Raw genomic sequence first — 20,907 nt, 5'->3', positions numbered from 1 at the left:
AGTGGTTTTAAACCTTACTACTGAACAACTGCGGAACCCTAAAAAAACGATAGAATGTTTGAAAGAAGCATGCCCTGATCCTGGCAATGCCAGAGAGTTACAGCTTGTCACACTGTGCTGGGGACACTCGTTATGAAAGCGTCTGTCTTCCCGAGCAATCCCTACACATATTAAGGGCTTACTTCCCTAGATGTGACAGACATCTTGCTGAATATCACTTGCTGACAGGAAGTAGAGAATAATTTTCTCATTTTGCTTCTGTGTAGCCTTTCCTTTAATTAAGCCACTCCTTATCTCAACCCATGAGCCTTTTTTCCTCATATTTTCTGTCTCTGTTCTTCTGAGGAAGGGGAGTGAGAGAGTGGTGTGGTGGAGTTTAGCTAGCCATTAGTGTAAAACCACAACAGTTCTTTTACAGACTCTTCCAAGCAAAACTTCTTAGATTAAATAGATGCAAGAAATCTTCACTATTGACTTGATGTTGATCAATGACAACAGATTTTTGACAGATCAATATACCAATTCAAAGAAAAAAGTTCTCATTCTTGGATAGATTCTATAACTAATATATAATCATTCGTACAATAGCAAGTAGGTAAGTCTCCAGTAATATTTTAATAATTATTGCAATACCATTGTTTCATATTCAGTGGTATCTTCATGAACTCTAGCTAAAGTCTAGCATTTAAGATGACAATTAACTCAAGTTTTTAGACAAGTTTCAGTCTCTTCATCTCTGATATACTTGCTACATGGATAAGGCTTGCTGGCTAATGTTTCAGCTTTCCAACACCTTCAAAAGAGCAAGTCACCCATAGCTACTTCACCTGTTGATCACTAATTTGGTATTTTATCTCTATAATTCTCAACTATGCTCAGGTATGTCTTTCCAGCAATTTAAATTGCTTGGCCGTCAGCAACAAAATGCTTTGAATCTCTCTTGGGCCAAACAGCTTTCTCCTTTCTTTCCCAGCAAAGCAACAAAGTTAGATTAGCTGAAATCTGTGCAGAGATCTGTAAGTCCTGTGTACGAAGTGGACACCAGGTACTTTACAATTCCAGTTTTGGACCTAAACAGTTATCTCCCTACTTTTAAATGGATAGTTTACAAGGTGTAAATAAAGTGAAAGCTGTCATTTAAATCAAAATGCTCTTCAATATTTGTAGTCAGTACTTTTCCCTTAGATCCTTTCTTACATGTGTTTCAAAGGCTACTTAACAGCTTTTCACTACAAGACAAAACTCATGATTTATTTTCTTAAGGTGAAACTTCAATATCTTCTGGTAAAAGAACTTACATTTAAAATAAAAAGAATGTGCCAGTGATAAAAGCAGTAATAAACTATTTAAGATTTTCAAAACGATAGCTCAGCAGAACATTAGATATGTATATTAATCATGGCAGAAAACGTCAAAGGCTTACAAAAGCAGACTATTAAATATGTCTGACTGAAGCCTAAGGAACTCTTACCAGTTCCAATCCAAAAAGGCTTTCATCTTCCCAAACATTCTCAGAAACAGCATCACCAATAAGGTACATGGTTTCAACAAGCAACTCAAGAACTTCCATTGTCACTCTCCTGCTGCCTAGGAATAGAAATGAGAGGATAAATTAAAATGTAAGGAAAATAACATATGATATTGAGACAACAGCATGTTGAACAAGGGATTATTCTAAATCTGAAATTCTGAAGTGTCAATTTTCCTGTACACCTCTATTAAACTAATGCTAATTACCCTCAATAGCTCTAAAACATGGAAGACAACAACTAGGCAAAACCACGATAGAAGACATTAAAGCAATCATATACATGAAAAACACACTGCGTTTGCCTACAAATCCTACAATACAACATAAATCTTCCTACAGCTGTAAATCCAGTTACTGGATTTTGATTAAGTTCAGAATAGTCACTTATTTCCACCACCACATCCATCAGGAGAACTGGGCTACAGATATTCAATATATATTGCCTATTCCTGATAATCTGCATTTTCAGTATAGCAGACTGGTTTTCCTTCTAGACTGTTTTGTTTGAGATCTTCTTTTGAAAAGCAGATGAATAACCACTTTATCTGCTTGTACTTTTCTCCATAACATTTTCTCCCCTTTGCCTTATATTTTGTTACTCCTTCTGACTCCAAATCACTTAATAACAAGGCTACTCTGGTCTGTCTATAAGTGACTTTGATACTTCGTACAGCTTTATGCTTGGACATGGAACTACAAAGAAACCCGACCCAAGCTTAAACATTTACAGCCTACAATTACTACAAATACAACCCCTCCCTAAGATCCACAAATGTTAGATGATGTTAGAGGAGAAGCAGTGAAAGACTAGCACGCTTCACAAAGAACAAGGCAGAATATCTGGAGCTAGACCAAGTATTTTCAACTTCAGATAGCAGAGGATGCCAAGGATGTTTGGCATCCTAGAGAACCATACTGTGACAGTTTCCCCCAAATACTTGATTTATCTCAACTGTTGGCTTAGTTACTTCTTGATGGTATGTTTCTATTTAAAAGCATGGATTCTACACACTACGGAATTTTCCAATTCATTTTTGAACTATGATAAAGACTTAGCATCCCTCAAGATCTGTTTTAAAAATTAAAAAGCAAGCTCCACAGCTTGCTGCAGTGTGTATAAGAGAGAACAAAAAATAATTTATCTACCTTTTGTAGATTTTACACACTGCAGAAGCCTTGTTGGTATACTTGAGGGGGAAAAATGGTGTGCATCAGTAATGCAGAGAAAACAATGAAAGCTCATGCAATTTGCAGCTGAAGTGTTCTGCTTTGAGCGAGCATATGGCAGGAAGAGCGCAGGGCCTTTTTGAAGGCTTGCTTTTTCCAATCTAACAGAAGTGCCATTTATTTTAAGCAAATATTACCAATTTGAAAAGTATATGCCTGATAACTCCAAAAAGTACTTTTGTCCTCTTTTCATTATTTTGCAATTTCTTAAGCAAATTGCTTGTGTCTAAAGCAGTTGAAAGGTGACTTAATAAATCATTAGGAATAATAAAATATTACAATTATAATGCAAGTATTAAATAAGGGTGCTTTTAATTTGAGTTATAGTTTCAGAAAGTTTTGAAGTTACAAGCTAAACATTACACTTGCAATAATGCAGGAAACAACTTCCACATACAAAATTTATTCTGTAGCTGGAGAGCAGCGTCGAAGACTACAGTGAAGAACATATAATTAACTTGATAGCAAATAAAGCAGTTTTCCCAATCAAGTACTGACTGGTTCACATCATACCAGAAATGACTGCAGTGACACCTGATGATAAGGAAAATACTTCATAAGCAGTAACAGAAATATCTTAATTAACAAAAATGCTGTTCCACTGTTCCTATTTCATAGGCTAGTACAAACTCAGGACTGTCATAAGAACGAGTTGACAGAACCAATGAATAGGAAAATGTCAGTATTATGTTTTTCCAGAATCATTTAGCATGATTAACATTTTTGGAACACTTACTTTAATATAAGAAACTCTACCTAGGGAAGAATAAGACAAATATATTCATACACATACAAAGATACTGAATAGTTAATTCAACTGACTATGGCCTTCCCGCTAGGCAGACTGCTGAGATAACCTGTCTATATTGGTATAATCTCCTTATCCATATACAACACAGTTATGAATCCGATTTCAAAAGCAAATAACACAATAGCTAATCACATCAAACGTAGCTTCCATTCTCCATGTATTAGTATTTTAATATAGAAATATTAGTATTTCTATTGAAGACTACACTAAAGAATATATAATTAACTTGATAGCAAAAAAGTTAAAATAACTTCTTACAGCTACACAAAGTGACTAGTTTAGCAAATTGTTACCTTCAGATCTAAAAAAAAATCACAAATATTAAATGAAATGTAAGCTCAAGTACTATTAACTCTCTCAGCAACACTGTTTAGAAACTATCACAATGAAAGATACAAGTGCATTACATGTAGGCAAGCCCACAGGAACTGCAGATAGCACTAGTAAGAGCATCAAGCAACAGGTACTCAGATATCAAAGTGGGCCAGCAGCATGAATTGACATATACTCACAACTATCATGTCCAGTTGTTTAGAACTGTCTGTATTACAGTTCTTCATACAGATCATCACTATGGCTGCTACTCATCTTAATTACAGGCAGACAAATAACAAACAAGTTTATGTGAAGAGACTAAACTCTCAATCCTTGCCTATGCATGAGGTTAGTATGACAAGACAGCTGACATGATAGTGGCGGATCCACAGGATGGGACTTTAGTCAAGGAGAGGAATCTAGTTCTAAAATAGAACTATCTCCATCACCTTATGTTATATATAGCTGAAACTGGGAAGCAATATGAGAACCTTTAAATTGCTATAATATTGGCAAAGAAAAGGAATTGGAAATTATGTAACAGAGCTATTCTCCAAACCCAATTCTGAAACACAGTTTAGTGTCTAAACTTGGCTTGTAAGAGCACATTTGCACCTACAGAGCCAAACCAAAACCACATTAAAGAGTTTGATCTTGCAAGCCTGGCTGAATAAGGAAGCAATAAGGTGTTAGAATATCTATTTGTTTTACTTTTTAAACATTTCTTGCATGACCATTCCACCATACTCTTACGTGAGTACATTTGCAAGATACTCATTTCTCGATACCTGGGGGAATCAGTATGTGTTAAGAGTCCATTATTACTAAACGCACAGTAAGAAGGATATTTCAGATTTAAATAACTGTCATTAAGACATTCTGTATTAACACTGACTTTAAACCACTGAACTTCAGACAAATATGGTAACTAAAAAATAACCACAAAACCCAAACCAAACAAAAAACAACCAAAAAGAAAAAACACTCAACTATTGATTTCTGAAATAACTTTACATCACAAACCAGGTCAGCACAACAAAATAAAAATTCCAGCGAACATCTCTACAAGGAACAGAATTTGAGCTTAACCAAAATATACATTATATCGTAAAATACAAATAAGTGAATTTTACGGTAGGGTTATTGATTTTCCTGTACCTAGTAACTTAACTAGTTGGAAAAAAAAGGATATTTATTTTAAAGTGATAATAATGCTAGTAAAGGTTCCTGTTCATTTTACTGAAAAAGCAATTCAGAAAACATTATTATATGAGAAACAGTGTGTTACAGCTCTGTAAGACATTGACTGTCTTACAATGTCACAGTGTGCACTCACATCACAGGGTTTCGGATCAATGGGAACTAGATAAAAATATTGGTTTTCTTATCTCTTTCTCATTACAGCACAGTGGAAGAAGGAAGAAATATGATCTATTAGACTAAGTAGAAGTTTAGAAAAAAAGAGGGCAAGAGAAATGACCAAACTCATCTGAAAATGAATTTTAATTCTATGATAAGCTGCAAAGAAACTTTAAACAAACACTCCTCAATGATGGAAAAAATCACTATATTTTAACTCTGTAGATTTGAAGTGACATGTCAGAAATGGAAAAGATGGAAAATAAGATTTTCTACATAAGAAATGATGATGCCAGAAGTCAAGAATGTGCTTCTGAAGGGTTAGTATTTAAATATAATATCACTATCCTAAAAGGAAAAAGCAAAGATCTTGTTAACATGAGTTTGTTTTATTACCAAAAAAATGTTCCTAGTGACATAGATGAATGCTGATGTTACTATCAAATATATTAAGTAAAAGAGTACGAACTCATAAAAAGTTATAAACAGTAAAAAACAAAAAACACTAAATAAAAGTAAGTATAAGATTCATACATATTTTATTTGATTTTTGTAAGTTAAATAGTTAAATCCTTATATTCCAGCTCAGGAAACTGTGACAGGTGTATTACCAGAAAAAAAAAAAGAAAAGAAAAAAAAACTCTTAGTATTCTGATCACTAATCAATATGGAAATAGCTGGAAATATATATATTTCCAGCTCCTATATTTGAAAACCTTACCTCTTCTACCAATATCTATTTTGAATTGTTTTACAACTAAATGCAATTTTAGACAACCTAAGAGCAAAAAACACTAACAAAAGGTTTTGCAATTTAGAATTTTTAAAGTGAAATAAAAATCCTTAGTTGCAATTAGACTATCTTTACTTGTGTTTCTTACTTCATACATAATAAAAACAAACATTTTTTTCCCAAATTTGTATTTATTAATTCTTGAACATGAGAAAAAATACATGCTCAAAGAGATCGGGACACATATTTTGGTAAACATGTTTTTTTTTTTTTCCTTCTTCCTGAGTGATGTTTTATTTCACCATACCATTTTTCCCCTCGCACACTTATTCCTACCACTCCTCACTATTATCAGTAAAAAGCACCTACAGCTTCTGCAAGTCTGTAAATCAAACAGAAGATTGAAGCTTTATGATCTGAACAAAATCTCCAGGAAACAACTGCTATAATTAGCTACAGTGCATCAGTAATCATCTATTTTGAGGTACTCACCTCATAATACCAACTTCCTAAGAGAAAGTACAGAAAATTGAAAGAGAAAGTGAAATATTTCATTCAGGATTTTCTCACCTGTTCTTAAAAGAGGTATAGCATTTTCCAAGACTGAAACGCAGAACTGAGGAAGGCTAAGCTGCTTCATCTGTAATTCTAAAGTGTCTTCATTTTCAGTATCTGGCAGGTCAATATGTCCTACATCAAGTTGAGAATGCAGAGAGATTCTCGAGTTTGCATTTGCTTGAGTACTGTTTCCACTTAAAACAATAAACAAAAACAAACAAAAGATAAAAAGAAAGATGTTAAATCTTAAATAAAGGAAATCCGTATACGTAAAAGATGACAACAAGTATTTTAACGTCCTCCTTCTATGATGCATCCCCCTCCTTCCCAATCTTTTCTGATACTCACCAGTGTTGCAGGAAGCTGGAGATTTTGTTGTATGATTTTTATTTTTTTTTAAATCATAACTGATAGGATCACAAGTGAATGCCTACTGTTTTAGCAGTCATTTTCACACTTAGAAGTGTGTACTCAAAAAAATTCACATGCAATGAAGAGATACAATATTGCAAGAGAAAAATCAGTTGATTTGAAACTTTTTTTTGTTCAAAGTCTAACAGATGCTTGAAGCAAGGCCACATTAAATCAAATTTCAACTCAAATTATCCAACTACATTAAAAACATTCTATGCAGCTAGCCACAGAATCCTTAGAAAGAAAATGCAGTACCCTTTGTTACAGACTGTAGGGCTTTCTCTGTCCACTGTAAAACAGAAAATATTCCCTTCCCAAAAATGTGCAACCAAGTATATATCAAAAAAAAGCTTTATATACATGTATGTCTTAACTACATCAAAATATATAGTTCATAACTTCACTTTTGAGGTACTTTCAGAAGGAATTTAATTCTGTTGGCTGCATTATAATTAATGTAATTCTGAATTAATCTAATTAGTGTTGTAAACAACATTTGAATTGCTTTGAATTGCTTTAACAATCTGTATGACTTTTATAGTGTTTGTTTTTTTTCTGTTGCTGTTAAACAAGCTGAAGAAACTGAATTGTGGCATGACTGTGCTATTTTGTCTACCTAAACATAGAAGACATCTCAAGAACAGTAATTAAGAGTTTAAAAGCTAAGATTAAGAGGATGATAGAAGACTACAAGTGAAATAAGGGAGTTCAACAATACATAGTGGTTCTGATTGCACTTACCAGAGGGTAAGGAAGGAGAGGTATCAATCAAAAACAATTCAGAAGAGGAAAGGTTAAGTTTCCAGGCAGAATTTGAAATAGACAAACAGACAGATTGAAGAGTCTCAAGATTCAAGAATAAGGAAAAAAGAGTTACTTATAGAACTGCAAAAAAAAATAGTTTATATATTACATATTATGTTCAAAAAGATAAGATTCACTATCAATTACTCTTCCATATTAGAATTAAGAATGTCAAAGAACATTATAGTAATTTCTGTTTCACTGGCTCCTTAAACATACTTTCTATTCAATGTTACATTTTTCTTTACCTTTTTTCTGAGTTACATTATATCTTCATAACAAATATGATTCAGGAGCAGTGAACTGCAGAAAGGATGCATGAAGAGAAATGTACCTTCATGAACAGCTCTCGGTATGGCCTTATACTTTTAACGAATTATCACTATCTCACCCTCTGTTTCATAAAAGTTAATGCCAATGATGAGGCATTTATGTAGATTTCCTTACTACACTAACAGCCAGAGCCATCACTCTCTCTTGCACAATATGCTCCAACATACTGAACTGTTAACTGTTCATCTTAGAAAAACAGCCAGCTCCTTGAATGCCTAAAGCCTAGAGGTCATTTATAGTGACAGATACATAGCAAAACCTGAATATAATAGACTTAAGGAGAGTAAAAATAACCTTTTACCATAACAACTCAGTTTCAAGATGCATATACACGTAACTCTGTGAGCTGTTCTCATCTGTAAAATCACTGTCTGTTTGAATACTTAGCAGTTACTCAATCATTAAGCCAATATGCCACAAAGACTCAAAAGAACTACTATTAAGCACACAGTAAGGATTTTTAAGACCTTTTAAGTTCCCACATGTTAAGCAGTAAATAAGACGGTGATTCTGGACTGGTAGCTTTAAGTAGAATCACAGAATATCCCAAGTTGGAAGGGACCCATAAGGATCACCTAGTCCAACTCTTGGCACTGCACAGGTCTGCCCAAAGTTTAGACCATGTGACAAAGTGCAAAGTCCAATCGCTTTTTAAATTCAGACAGGCTTGGTGCAGTGACTACTTCACTAGGGAGCCTGTTCCAGTGTGCGACCACCCTCTCGGTGAAGAACCTCTTCCTGATGTCCAGCCTAAACTTCCCCTGCCTCAGCTTAACACCGTTCCCGCGGGTCCTATCACTGGTGTTTACATTAAGTAAATGTTAAGTACATTGTGTCAAGATAAGTAACACATCCACACACAAACAACCACCTCAACATTTTGAGGACATGCAGTGAATTTGGAACTTCATATTGAAGCTGCAGTTTTAGAAGATATACAGCTGAAATTTGTTGTCAGATTTAGCACCAAGGTTTAAAGAGTTTATTGGAAATCTTTATAGAGCACAGTATTTTTGACAATACTTTACACTGTTACCTGTGTGATGGTCATTCAGTTTTTAAGTACTTATGTGGTCATTTGCTAACTAAAAAGAAAAAACCCTGACTTTACAGCAGTAGTCTGAATAAACATTTATTTGTGTTTTACAAATACACACACAAACAGCATAATAATAATACTAAGAGATTTGTTAAAAGTATTGGTTGGGTACAGCATATGGCAGGAAAAACTGATCTCAGGTATTCTCAACACTATTTAAAGAACTAACTGTTTGATTTTTTGCGCCATTTGATTACTTTCCATAAACATGGTTTGAATTTTAGCTGGTTAACAAAACGCACATAATCCCACACACTGCAAAAGAGTTGATGCCATAATCCTCTAATAATAATATTAATTGAAGTATAACTTTATTTCCTATTTTATTCACCTAGAAGATGCTGCATCCCAATCTTGACCATCTCCTCTAGGACGCTGAACTGTCCTTCCAATCACAGATGGCCGAGGACTACTACTCCCAGGTGATGGATTCTGAGAACGAGGAGGACCTCTTGGTTCTTGACAATAAGATATAGATGAATTCTGTGAAGCTGTGCCTTTATAAAAATCATATATCATTCATTAATGAAATCTGTTATTCTTAAAGATACTATATAATTACTTTTACCATTACTTGACTAAAGTAGCATATGAAAAGCTACAAGTCTGGCAAGCTAGGACAGCCTAACACTGGCAAGTAGCAAAACACTGAAAACTACAGTGTTAATTTATTAATAATAAATTTTGAAAATTAAAAAAACAAAACACTGGAATAATTTCATGCCATATTTTGGTAATTGTTTTAGTCTTAGAACTGCACACTGGAGGAAAATATTTTTTAAGCTACATAAGCTTCAAATTAATGCTGCACTGGATGTGGTCAAGTATTTGAAGTCAAGCATAAAGACATTGAGTTACAGAAATTAAAACATATCAAAAAAGATCCAACATGAAGAAGATTTACGTAATAACCAACCAAAATACAAACATGGTCTCTGACTAAGGCTATTGGATTTGCTGATGTTATAATGTAATTAGTACAGAAACAGCCAATTGAATTCACTGAGATTAAGAGACCAAGTATACTGGCAATTTTATGAAGAGAACCAGACTGCCATTTTAGAGAAACAAAAACGATTAAATCCAGCTGACAAAATGGAAATAAGAAAATCATTACAACTAGTCTACATTATTAAATTTACAAAATTTAAGCCCTGAAAACATTGCCCTAACAAAAAATAGCCCTAAGAACTGTAACATCTGAAACAATGATTGCATTATTCTCAGCCATCAGAATACAAAGAAGTTACCATGGTTCAAGCAATTTGTAAGTAAACTGTTAAGCACTAATAGCTCAAAAACTTTTCTGAGACTCAAAGACTGCCCACTTTCATTTTACAGATTTCATTTAGCTTTGTTTAAAAAAACAAAAAAAACTCTACTGCTAACATAAAAATAGTTGTCTACTGAAAAAGTGGATGCATGGAGTATCATAGGAAATGATTCAAATAATATATTCAAATCTGAAAGTGTTTAATATTGAAAAATAAGTATTCTTAAATAATGCAAGTACTCAAGAAACATTTACTAACATAAATAGTACTGAACATCATCACTTAGCAAAACAGTTTCACAAGATTACGTTCACTATAAAGTAGTGCTTTTATTTTTTTTAATAACATTAGACATTCTTACCTGTAAGAAAAACACAATAGTATTTAAACTATTTAAAAATACCTACCTTGCTCAGTGGAAAAAAAACTCGGATCTCTGTGAAAGTTAAGTCTGCTTCTTAAGAAGATGCACAGCTGTTGCAGGCACGACACGGCCTGCAAAGCTAACCGATGCCTTCCATCTCCTCCAAAAGCCAGGTTTAGCAGAGATAAAAGGCTCTGCAAATATAAAACCATTAACACTGGTAGTTCAATATTAATGCACTTTCATGAGCGGTCAGGATAGAAAGAACCTTGCACTAAATACAATTCACAAATGTTTCTAAGTAAAAATCATAGCAATGAATAAATAGGCTTAACTACTGTTTTCTCACTGAATACAAGACTATCAGTCTCAAAGAAAAACTGAGTTTCTCATTATTATATTTCCAATTAAACCATTGCTTTCATGATGGGACCCCCTTGGATGGTGTGTGTATGCCAGGGACACGATTTTGCCTTACCCTGGTGAAACGAAGTATTACTTCACAACACACTTCATTACTGATTAATAATATATATTATGACAACAAAATAATTTTCTAAATACAATATAGACCTAATGTCACTGTTTCAGTGCATCTAGAGTTTGACTTAAATGGACTTTTGCTAAGAAACAAATTGTAGCATTTACATCATTTCTTACTTGACAAAACTGATTCCATAACAAAACAAAATCCTTAAACTTGATGTTAGGTCTTGCCTGAACAATCTTTGGTCTTTGAAGGAAGATCTCAGCAGGAAAATCTTGCATAATCACATCCTGAAGAAGCTCACAAGTACTCCAAATTAAACTCTGGTTGCTACTTCTCAAAGAGCTAAAAATGCAGTTCGTGTTTAAATGTACATTAAAAGCAAAAAAAAAACAGTAATCATTAGCTTGAACAAGTCTCTGCAAGAAAGTTATAATCACAACACTGAAGAACCTAAAAAAAAGAAGCTGTAATTCTACTGTCTTGCGATTTTTTTTAACTTGAGTTATTCCTTAGCTATGTTAATTCTGTGTACAATAAAGTAAAAACTCCATTCCAGCTGTCATATAAAATTAAGTTCCCAGAAGAGAAATAACCATATTGATTCTGAATTTGAAATTAAAATAAGAAAGACTGGTAATTCCCTGTGAAGTTAGTGATTATCTCAGTGGTATACAGCAAGCAATCTAACACTTACCAAGCTTTGTCCATTAGTAAGGTTCATGTAGAACTTTGAAGCACTCAAATTATATATGTTGGAAGTTACATAAAGTAACAAATTTAGTAGCTATTAGTTAAAATGTGTTATAGTAAATAAAAGAGCCATTTGGATGTTCTACTTCAGTTTTCCTTTTTTTCTATTTTTACTGTTTTAAAAACCACTGTTAAAAATTCAAACATCCTGTTCCAAGGATCTAAATTTTTTTTTCTACACTACACTTTCTACATAAAGCAGATGAAAAGTTAAAAAGGTTTTCCAACTTCAGAGATCTTTTGAAAGGAAAAAAAAAGCAAAAACCTGTTATAGGAAACCTTACAGTTAACCAGACTTGCTAAATAATCAAGTTCATCACAATGCATTGCTGGCTATGCCAGCAAATCTATCCCAGCTCTCACAAGGAATCCCAGCTTTCCTTGCGAAAAGCTTCCTTGGGCCACTTCAAACATTGGTTTTCTATATGGAGGTTTTAAGAAAAAAAAAAATACCAATGCAGAAAGAAGATCTGAATGCCTCATTGCTTGAATAAGGCACTGCAACAAAAGTTATTGGCCTAAACCTAACGTATGGATTTCTCTGTCAGGTGGCAGGGTGGGGGGGTAAAGTAATGATTTTGTTCCAGCATATTCTGAAATTAACTGAGTGACATATCTGACTCACTTGACAAATTTAGAAAACTGAACCAACACAAACAAAAAACATACTCTGAATTAAACATCAAGAATTGATACAGGCATTAACAAGAATCCTGCCCTGTTACAACTCCTTGTTTATCTGCTCTGCTAAACTTCACTGTAGTATTTACAATCATTTATCAAAGATTAACTCATTGGTTATTTACAGAACACAGAAGGACAGAAGTTTAGAACCTCCAAAATCCAATTAAAAAAAAACAAAACACAATGCTTCTATTACTGTACCTTTCATTTGATGAAAGAATGTGTCGATCAGTTGAAGTAAGAGTTAGCCAAGGAAAAGTGGAAAATTTCAAGCATTTTGCTGAAGAAAAAGAAAAAAGCAGATATTTTAGAGCACATTTTATAGAAATATGAAACTCTACATTTCTACAGCAGTCAAATATGATATATGAGATATGATACTCTATATGAGTAGAGTATCTATACTAGAATATAACTATCAAATATACTCTATATGAAAGCTCAAAAATAAATACCTTTTACTAAATACATATTTAAAAAAAAATGATGCGCTACGTATGAGTTTTCAGCAATATCAAAAAGTAAAGGCCAAATCACAATGAAATATGATTATTAAGGGCAAGTTGTGCCTGACCAATCTGGTGGCCTTCTGTGATGGAATGATTGCATCAATTGATGAGGGAAGACCAACCAATGTCATCTACCTGGACTTCTGAAAGGCTTTTGACACGGTCCCACATGACATCCTGATCTCCAAAATGGAGAGATACAGATTTGATCCACCATTTATCCACCATTCAGTGGATAAGGAGTTGGCTTGAAGGTCACACACAGAGAACAGTGGTCAACGGCTCTATGTCCAGGTGAAGGCTGGTGACAAGTGGTGTCCCTCAGTGGTCTGTCTTTGGACCAGAGCCATTTAATACCTTCATCAATGACACAGACAGTTAGGATCAAGTGCGCCCTCAGCAAGTCTGTAGATGACACCAAGCTGAGTGGTGCAGTTGATATAACAGAAGGAAGGGATACCATCCTAAGGGACCTGGACAAGCTTGAAAAGTGGGCCCACAAGAACTTAACAAGGTTCAACAAGTCCAAGTGCAAGGTGCTGTACCTCAGTTGGGGCAAACCTAGACATGAGTACAGCCTGGGAGAAGAACTCATTTAGAGCAGCCCTGCAGAGAAAGACTTGGGGGTTCTGGTGGACAAAAAGCTCAACGTGAGCCAGCAGCACATGCTTGCAATCCAGAAGACCAACTGCATCCTGGGCTCCATTAACAGAGAAGTGGCCAGCAGGTTGAGGGAAGGGATTTGTGCCCCTCTGCTCTGCCCTTGTGAGGCCCCACCTGGAGTACTGCACCCAGAAGGATGTGGAGATCTTAGAATGAGTCCAGAGGAGGGCCATGAAGATGGGCTAGAGCTCCTCTCCTATGAAAAGAACTGGGAATATTTAGCCTGAAGAAGAGAAGGCTCCAGGGAGACCTCATTATAGCCTTTCAGTACTTAAAGGGGGCTTATAGAAAAGATGGAGAGTGACTTTTTACTCAGTCAGGCAATGATATGACAAGGGGGAATCATTTTAACCTAAAAGAGGGGAGATTTCGATTAGATGTTAGGAAGAAATTCTTCACTCAGAGCATGGTGAAGCACTGGAAGAGGTTGCCCATAGAAGGTGTGGATTCCCCATCCCTGGAAGTGTTCAAGGCCAGGTTGGATGGGGCTTGGAGCAACCTGATCTAGTGAGAGGTGTCCCTGCCCTTGGCTTGGAATTAGATGGTCTTTAAGGTCCTTTACAACCCTGAGCCATTCTATGGCTCTAAGATTATTGAAAATAAAATTACAGCATGCTTTAACATACTTTACATTTTTCACTACAGCTAAAGTATTTACTAGAGAAGAAAAAGATTACACTGAATGACATTTTTGTAAGCTTTGTAACTAAAGTTTTTGTGATACCAAAATTCATAAAATAGCAACAGGAAAAAGAATAACCCATATTAATATTTGAAATTGAAATTCAATCCATATAAAATCTCTATGGACTTTCTGTAATTAACATATTCCTAGGGTATATACATACCATGCGTTCTTTTGAGAGGTATTTCTAATCGTGGCATATTATTTCTATCTTGACAAAAATATCTAGTGAATAATTCCTCTTGAGGTGGAACTACAACAAATAAACAGTAAATTAAAAAAAAAGTAAACTAAAAAAAAGAGAGCAAAAGTTAATTTATCTTTATTGCTTTACCTGAACTGCCTCCTTTTTGTCCTACTACTGAAAGTGATTTAAAACGAACTCAGAAAAGCAAAACAAAACTGTAATCATGTCTCATTTTACAAGTGCATTTTGCAATTCCCCCCCTCTTTTCTTTTTTTACAGGGCTTTGCATACTGAGGGAGAAATAGCAGCTAAGATGCTATTGTAGTAATACAATAGATAAGATGCTATTTGTAGTAATAAAAGCAACTTTTATAATTAACTATCAAAAATGTCTCCATACCAATACTGCTGTTTTTTTGGGTTAGCTGAAATGTTGTGTCCTGCATATATAATATGCATATTAATATTTAATAGATGCAATCAATATGCAAACTACGTAACAAAGTCTACACAAGGTATGTAACATCAAAAGCAATCTCTCTGGAACCTATTTGATCACTCATTTATGTAATTTACAGTATAAGGAGGAAATGTGTGTTACATTTCAATTAGGGAGTTCTAAATAAGTATATTTTAAGAATGCATATATTACATTATTCCCCATACACCAGGGATCTTAGATGAAAATCTTGCTGAACTTTTATGGGGACACAGGGAGGAGAAAATAAAAAAATAAAAAATAAATCAATGAACAGCCATCAGATTGTTCTGGCAAACTGAAATTCCGAGCATTGGACAGGCCGCAAAAACAAGAGAAAAACTACTTTTATCTCTGAGATTGCACAGTGTGAGTGACAGAGCTGTGGCCATTACTACTGTACAGTCTAACATCTGGGGCTTTCCCACAGATGTTGGAAGATTATGTAAGGCCTTAGCAGTTTTAAAATAAAAACTTCTACTAGGGTCATTTACCGCTTTTTTTTTTTTTGTTCCTCCCAGAGTTAAAGTCTGCTATGCAAAGAAAGGTAGCAAAGCATGGCAGCTTAATTATAGTTTTGTTCAAAAAGTTGCTACACTCGCTGCCATAAAGCAATCTTTGGAAGTTTTTCCTGTATCATGCCTCTTTCAAGTTATAATAAGTTAATACACACTGTGAAAATGGACAGAAGATCTGATTACAAACAGGATTTTTCTTCTGCAGATAATTTCATTAAAGGCATTACATGATTAAGCTAAGGTCACACTTTTTCTGGCATAATCATAGACTTCACTGAATACCCAAGAATACATTCATCAACTACACCTCAAAATGCCTGCTTTTCAAAACCTAGAAGCTGTTCATTTACTTTATTTTCATTCTAAATAAGTCACAGTCCCAAATATATAGTTTACCTTGTTGATCTACTGAAGGCTGAGACTGAGCTTGATAATCTCCTGATAAATAACTAGAAGGAATTTCAGCAGGAAGTAAGAACAGTCCATCAACAATCCCATCAATTATAGCTTGCAAGTTTGGTTCAACATCAGCACGAAGCTGAGAGAAGAACTCCACGGCACCAATTCCAATCATCTTCTGGGCAGCAGACGGATGCTACATTAGGACAAATAATTGACAGTTAGCTGGAAGAATCTCAAGGACTTCTGAGGGAAAGGAAGGGAAAAAAGAAAAAGAGTTATAAACAACATTTAAGTTTGATTTGCCCTTTGTTTTGGGGTTTTGTAGACCTTTCACTGGTATCAAGGACATGCTTTTTCATTTCTTCTGCATAGTTGCTGTTTAGTGATTAAAACATTACACCATTTCCCCACAACATTCTCCCCAAAAAAAATGGCTGTTCATGTTTTGGACTGGCATACGCTTCATTGGGTTAAAAACTGGCTGGATAGCCGGGCCCAAAGAGTTGTGGTGAATGGAGCCAAATCCAGTTGGAGGCCGGTCACTAGTGGAGTCCCTCAGGGCTCAGTACTGGGACCAGTCCTCTTCAACATCTTTATCGATGGTCTGGATGAGGAGATTCAGTGCACCCTCAGTAAATTTGCAGATGACACCAAGTTAGGTGCGTGTGTCGATCTGCTCGAGGGTAGGAAGGCTCTGCAGGAGGATCGGGATAGGCTGGACCGATGGGCTGAGGTCAACTGTATGAAGTTCAACAAGGCCAAGTGCCGGGTCCTGCATCTGGGGCGTAACAACCCCAAGCAGCGCTACAGGCTGGGAGAGGAGTGGCTGGAAAGCTGCCTGGCAGAGAAGGACCTGGGAGTACTGGTTGATAGTCGGCTGAATATGAGCCAGCAGTGTGCTCAGGTGGCCAAGAAGGCCAACAGCATCTTGGCCTGTATAAGAAGCAGCGTGGCCAGCAGGTCTAGGGAAGTGATTGTCCTCCTGTACTCGGCTCTGGTGAGGCCCCACCTCAAGTACTGTGTTCAGTTTTGGGCCCCTCACTACAAGAAGGACATGGAGGTGCTCGAGAGAGTCCAGAGAAGGGCGACGAGGCTGGTGAGGGGTCTGGAGAACAAGTCTTATGAGGAGCGGCTGAGGGAGCTGGGGTTGTTCAGCCTGGAGAAGAGGAGGCTCAGGGGCGACCTTATCGCTCTCTACAGGTACCTTAAAGGAGGCTGTAGAGAGGTGGGGGTTGGTCTATTCTCCCCCGTGCCTGGTGACAGGACGAGGGGGAATGGGCTAAAGTTGCGCCAGGGGAGGTTTAGGTTGGATATTAGGAAGAACTTCTTTACTGAAAGGGTTGTTATGCATCGGAATGGGCTGCCCAGGGAAGTGGTTGAGTCACCATCCCTGGAGGTCTTTAAGAGACGTTTAGATGTAGAGCTTAGTGATATTGTTTAATGGAGGACTTGTTAGTGTTAGGGCAGAGGTTGGACTAGGTGATCTTGGAGGTCTCTTCCAACCTAGACGATTCTGTGATTATTATCGACTGAAATCTGTAAAACTTCAGCAAAGTTCTCTCAACCTTCTAAGAATAAATAGTAACACCGTTCCAATCTTCACTTCTCAGGAACAGTGCAAGTGCTTGTCCAAGAACAAATTAAACACTAAATGGGAAACTGAAGAAGCAGAACTCAAGCAGAAAGACAGTAAATAATCATTTTTCCAGCTACCCCTGCAATCAGTTGCACAGCAAGCCCCTCACACGGTTTTCACTTAAATTTACATAGAATGCTTTTTTTTATTCCCCTCTTAGTAAATGACAGTGCAGAATCCCATTACAAGGACCTACAAAACCACAAAACACACAGTTTTGTTTAGCACCCCAAAGACAACGTTTAAGAATAAAGGAATGCTACTCGCACCTTGATCAAACTGCTCACAAAATTCAGCACTTCCTCTTTCATTGGCACTACCGGAAAATTGAACCACTCCAGCAGGTTAAGGAAAAGTACTTTCTCCTGGACTAGATCGGCATAGGAAATCAAGTTGTGATCCAATTTCAACAGGATGTTCCTCAGAGAGCGTTCCCGTATCTCTGCCAGCTCGTGACCTGCCTCCCCCAAAGGGACAAAACCGAGTAAGATTACCGGACAATTTCTCATTCGGACAAAAACAACGCCCCTCCGCCGGGGCAGAGGAGAGGGGCGAGAAGAGCCGCGGCCCAGTAACGCGACGGGACGGACAGCGGGACGGGGGAGGGGGGAGGAGAGGGAGAAGGAGGGTGCCGCCAGCCGTTACCCAGCTTCCTGACGAGCGGCGCCAGCTCCATGGCGCTCCTGCCGCCGCCGCCGCAATTCAACCGCCGCGCCGGTTCCGCCAACTGCCCCGCCGCGCCCGGCCAGCGCCGCCCGCGGGGCATCTCGGGAAACGTAGTCCCCTTCGCTTCACCGCCCCGGCACCGCCGCGAAGCACGCTGGGAGCACGGCGCTCGCCGCACACGCATGTACAGAGAAGACCCCGAGTGTGCCGGCGGGAGCGGAAATAACTACAACTCCCATGGGACTCTGCGCGCGAACGGTCTCACCGGCGGGGAGGGGCGGTGCGGCCGGGGCTGAGCGATGATATGGCTTCGCCCAGCCCGGGCCGCGCGGCGCGTTTAGTTTCTTTGTTTAATTTCTTCAGCCAGCTTGCTGTTGGTTACCCGTGCCTTGGCAGCGCAAGGCCTTCCCATCAGTACCCCATGCAATGCGGAAGCCCACCCATGCAATTAAAAAATGTGTGTTTTTATTCTTATGGCTCAACGTGCAGCGCCCTGGTTGTGCAGTGGTGCTGCTGGGGGTCAGTCTGACCAACCCAAAACAACCCAAACCAGGCCAAGCCAAACCCAACCCAACACAACTCAAACCCAACCCAACCCCAACCAACCCCAAACCAAACCAAACCAAACCAAACCCAAACCCAAACCCAAACGCAAACCCAAACCCAACCCAAACCAGCTACCCATCTAGCAGCACTGTAATGCAAGCATTTCAATAATAATCGCCATTCTCTGCCTGGAAAGGAGCTGCCACATTGGTGTTTGTTCTTGTAGCTTGAATATAAGTCTAGGATGACAGCTTGTGGCTCCGTCTGTAACTCTACAATGACAGTTCTTCATATCTTAAGCTCCAGCATCATTCTTTGATGCACGTTTGCAACATCATCTTCTGCAAAGTTTTTTTTTTGTTTTTTTTTTGTTTGTTTGTTTGTTTTTGTCTAAGTCTAACTTCAGACATGAAGTTAATCAGGAAAGGGTCTGAGGGTCTGTTTTTCATCCTGTAGTGCCCTAATGACCCCGGGTTGGAAGCCAGCGAATGATTTATGTTTATAGTAATAACTGAGTATTTGCCAGTGTTTCTTTGATGTAACTGGCAGCACTCTGGAAATAGCCCTTGGTGACTCATGTAAAGCAAATAGGATGAACTAGTGGGTGGATCATGAGGGCCTTTTTTTTTCATTTTATTTTTTTTAATATAGCCTAGACTCTAGAATCCCTGAATCACTGAGGTTGGAAGGGACCTCTGGAAATTTTCTGGTCCACCCCCCTGCTCAAGCAGGGACAACTAGAGCAGTTTGTCCAAGAGCAAATCCAGGCAACTTTTGAGTATCTCCAAGGAGGAAGACTCCACAACCTCCCTGAGCAACCTGTGCAAGTGCTCCATCACCCTCACTGTAAAAAAGTGTTCCCTGATGTTCAAAGGGAACCTCCTGTGTTTCAATATGTGCCCATTGCCTCTTGTCCTGTCACTGGGCAGTGCTGAAAAGAGCCTGGTTCCATCTTCTTTGCAACCTCCTTTCAGATATTTATAGACATTGATGAGATCCACCCTGAGCCTTTTCTAGGCTGTAGAGTCCCAGTTCTCTTAGCCCTTCCCCATATATGAGAAGCTTCAGTCTCTTCATCATTTCTGTGTCCCTTCATTGGACTCTCCAGTATGCCCATGTCTCTCTTGTACTGTGGAGCCCAGAACCTGCCACAGTATTCTGTGTGTCATCTCACCAGTGCTGAGTAGAAGGGAAAGATCGCCTCCCTCAAACTGCTGGCAATACATTGCCTAATGCAGCCCAGGAGCCTCATTTTCAACTTGACGTCCACCAGGACTCCTCCTAGGTCCTTTTCTGCCGAGCTGCTTTCCAGCTGGGTGACCCTCAACATGTACTGGTGCCCACGTTGTTGCTTCTCAGGTGCAGGACTTTAAACTTCTCCTTGTTGAACTTTCTGAGGTTCTTGTCAGCCCATTCCTCTAGCCTGTCCATGTCCCTCTGGATACACTACTTTGTTTATAACGCAAGGCAATTTCTCAAAGCAGAATGTGTTAAACACTTAGTAAGAATGCATAGTGCATTATAGATTGCCTACTAGAGGGATGATGCTTATTTTTGAAAGATGGTGCTTGCCATCATAATTGGAAAAAATAAATTGATGATAGGTGGTGTAAAAGTAGTGGATGTTGTTGCACGTATATGCTCATAAAAAGTTTTTGTATGTAACTGCAGATGCAAAAATGAAGATGGCCTTGTTATCTTCGTAGTTTCTTTTTTGTGTTTTTTATTGCATAAGAAAATACATTTTATCGCAGCCAACAAAAAGTTGGAAAGTGTAGTACAGTATATGCAAATGATTTCTGAATGGATATATGATGCTGCCCTCTCAGTTTCCATCTGATATTTTTTCCAACCTGGTTGCAATCACTGTG

At 37.5% G+C, this 20,907-nt stretch overlaps 1 protein-coding gene across 4 annotated transcripts in view; it reads right to left on the bottom strand.

Annotated features, from left to right (window-relative positions):
• The window catches only part of RTTN (rotatin), an 88,441-nt gene extending 69,189 nt beyond the window's left edge, over positions 1–19,252 (bottom strand). For 2 of the 4 annotated variants that reach the window (XR_010829590.1, XM_066992741.1), the window contains exons 1-10: positions 18,470–19,252; positions 18,094–18,281; positions 16,183–16,381; positions 14,767–14,856; positions 12,948–13,026; positions 11,540–11,654; positions 10,866–11,016; positions 9,516–9,681; positions 6,547–6,728; positions 1,472–1,587 (exon numbers count right to left, since the gene is read on the bottom strand). Coding sequence is in view for 3 of the 4 variants with exons in the window: in XM_066992741.1 (XP_066848842.1) it covers positions 1,472–1,587; positions 6,547–6,728; positions 9,516–9,681; positions 10,866–11,016; positions 11,540–11,654; positions 12,948–13,026; positions 14,767–14,856; positions 16,183–16,381; positions 18,094–18,281; positions 18,470–18,674 (1,491 nt within the window). In the remaining variant the exon portion in view is untranslated. Of the gene's footprint in view, positions 1–1,471; positions 1,588–6,546; positions 6,729–7,689; positions 7,709–9,515; positions 9,682–10,865; positions 11,017–11,539; positions 11,655–12,947; positions 13,027–14,766; positions 14,857–16,182; positions 16,382–18,093; positions 18,282–18,469 lie in introns of those variants that run through there. The other 2 variants (XM_048080882.2, XM_048080884.2) reach the window with 2 other exon arrangements.
• Between the last annotated feature and the right edge of the window lie 1,655 nt (positions 19,253–20,907).

This window comes from Anser cygnoides, chromosome 2 (assembly GCF_040182565.1).
Source record: "Anser cygnoides isolate HZ-2024a breed goose chromosome 2, Taihu_goose_T2T_genome, whole genome shotgun sequence".
NCBI lineage: Eukaryota > Metazoa > Chordata > Aves > Anseriformes > Anatidae > Anser > Anser cygnoides.
Note: the sequence above shows the minus strand (reverse complement) of the source record. Positions and strands in the feature narration are given on the sequence as shown.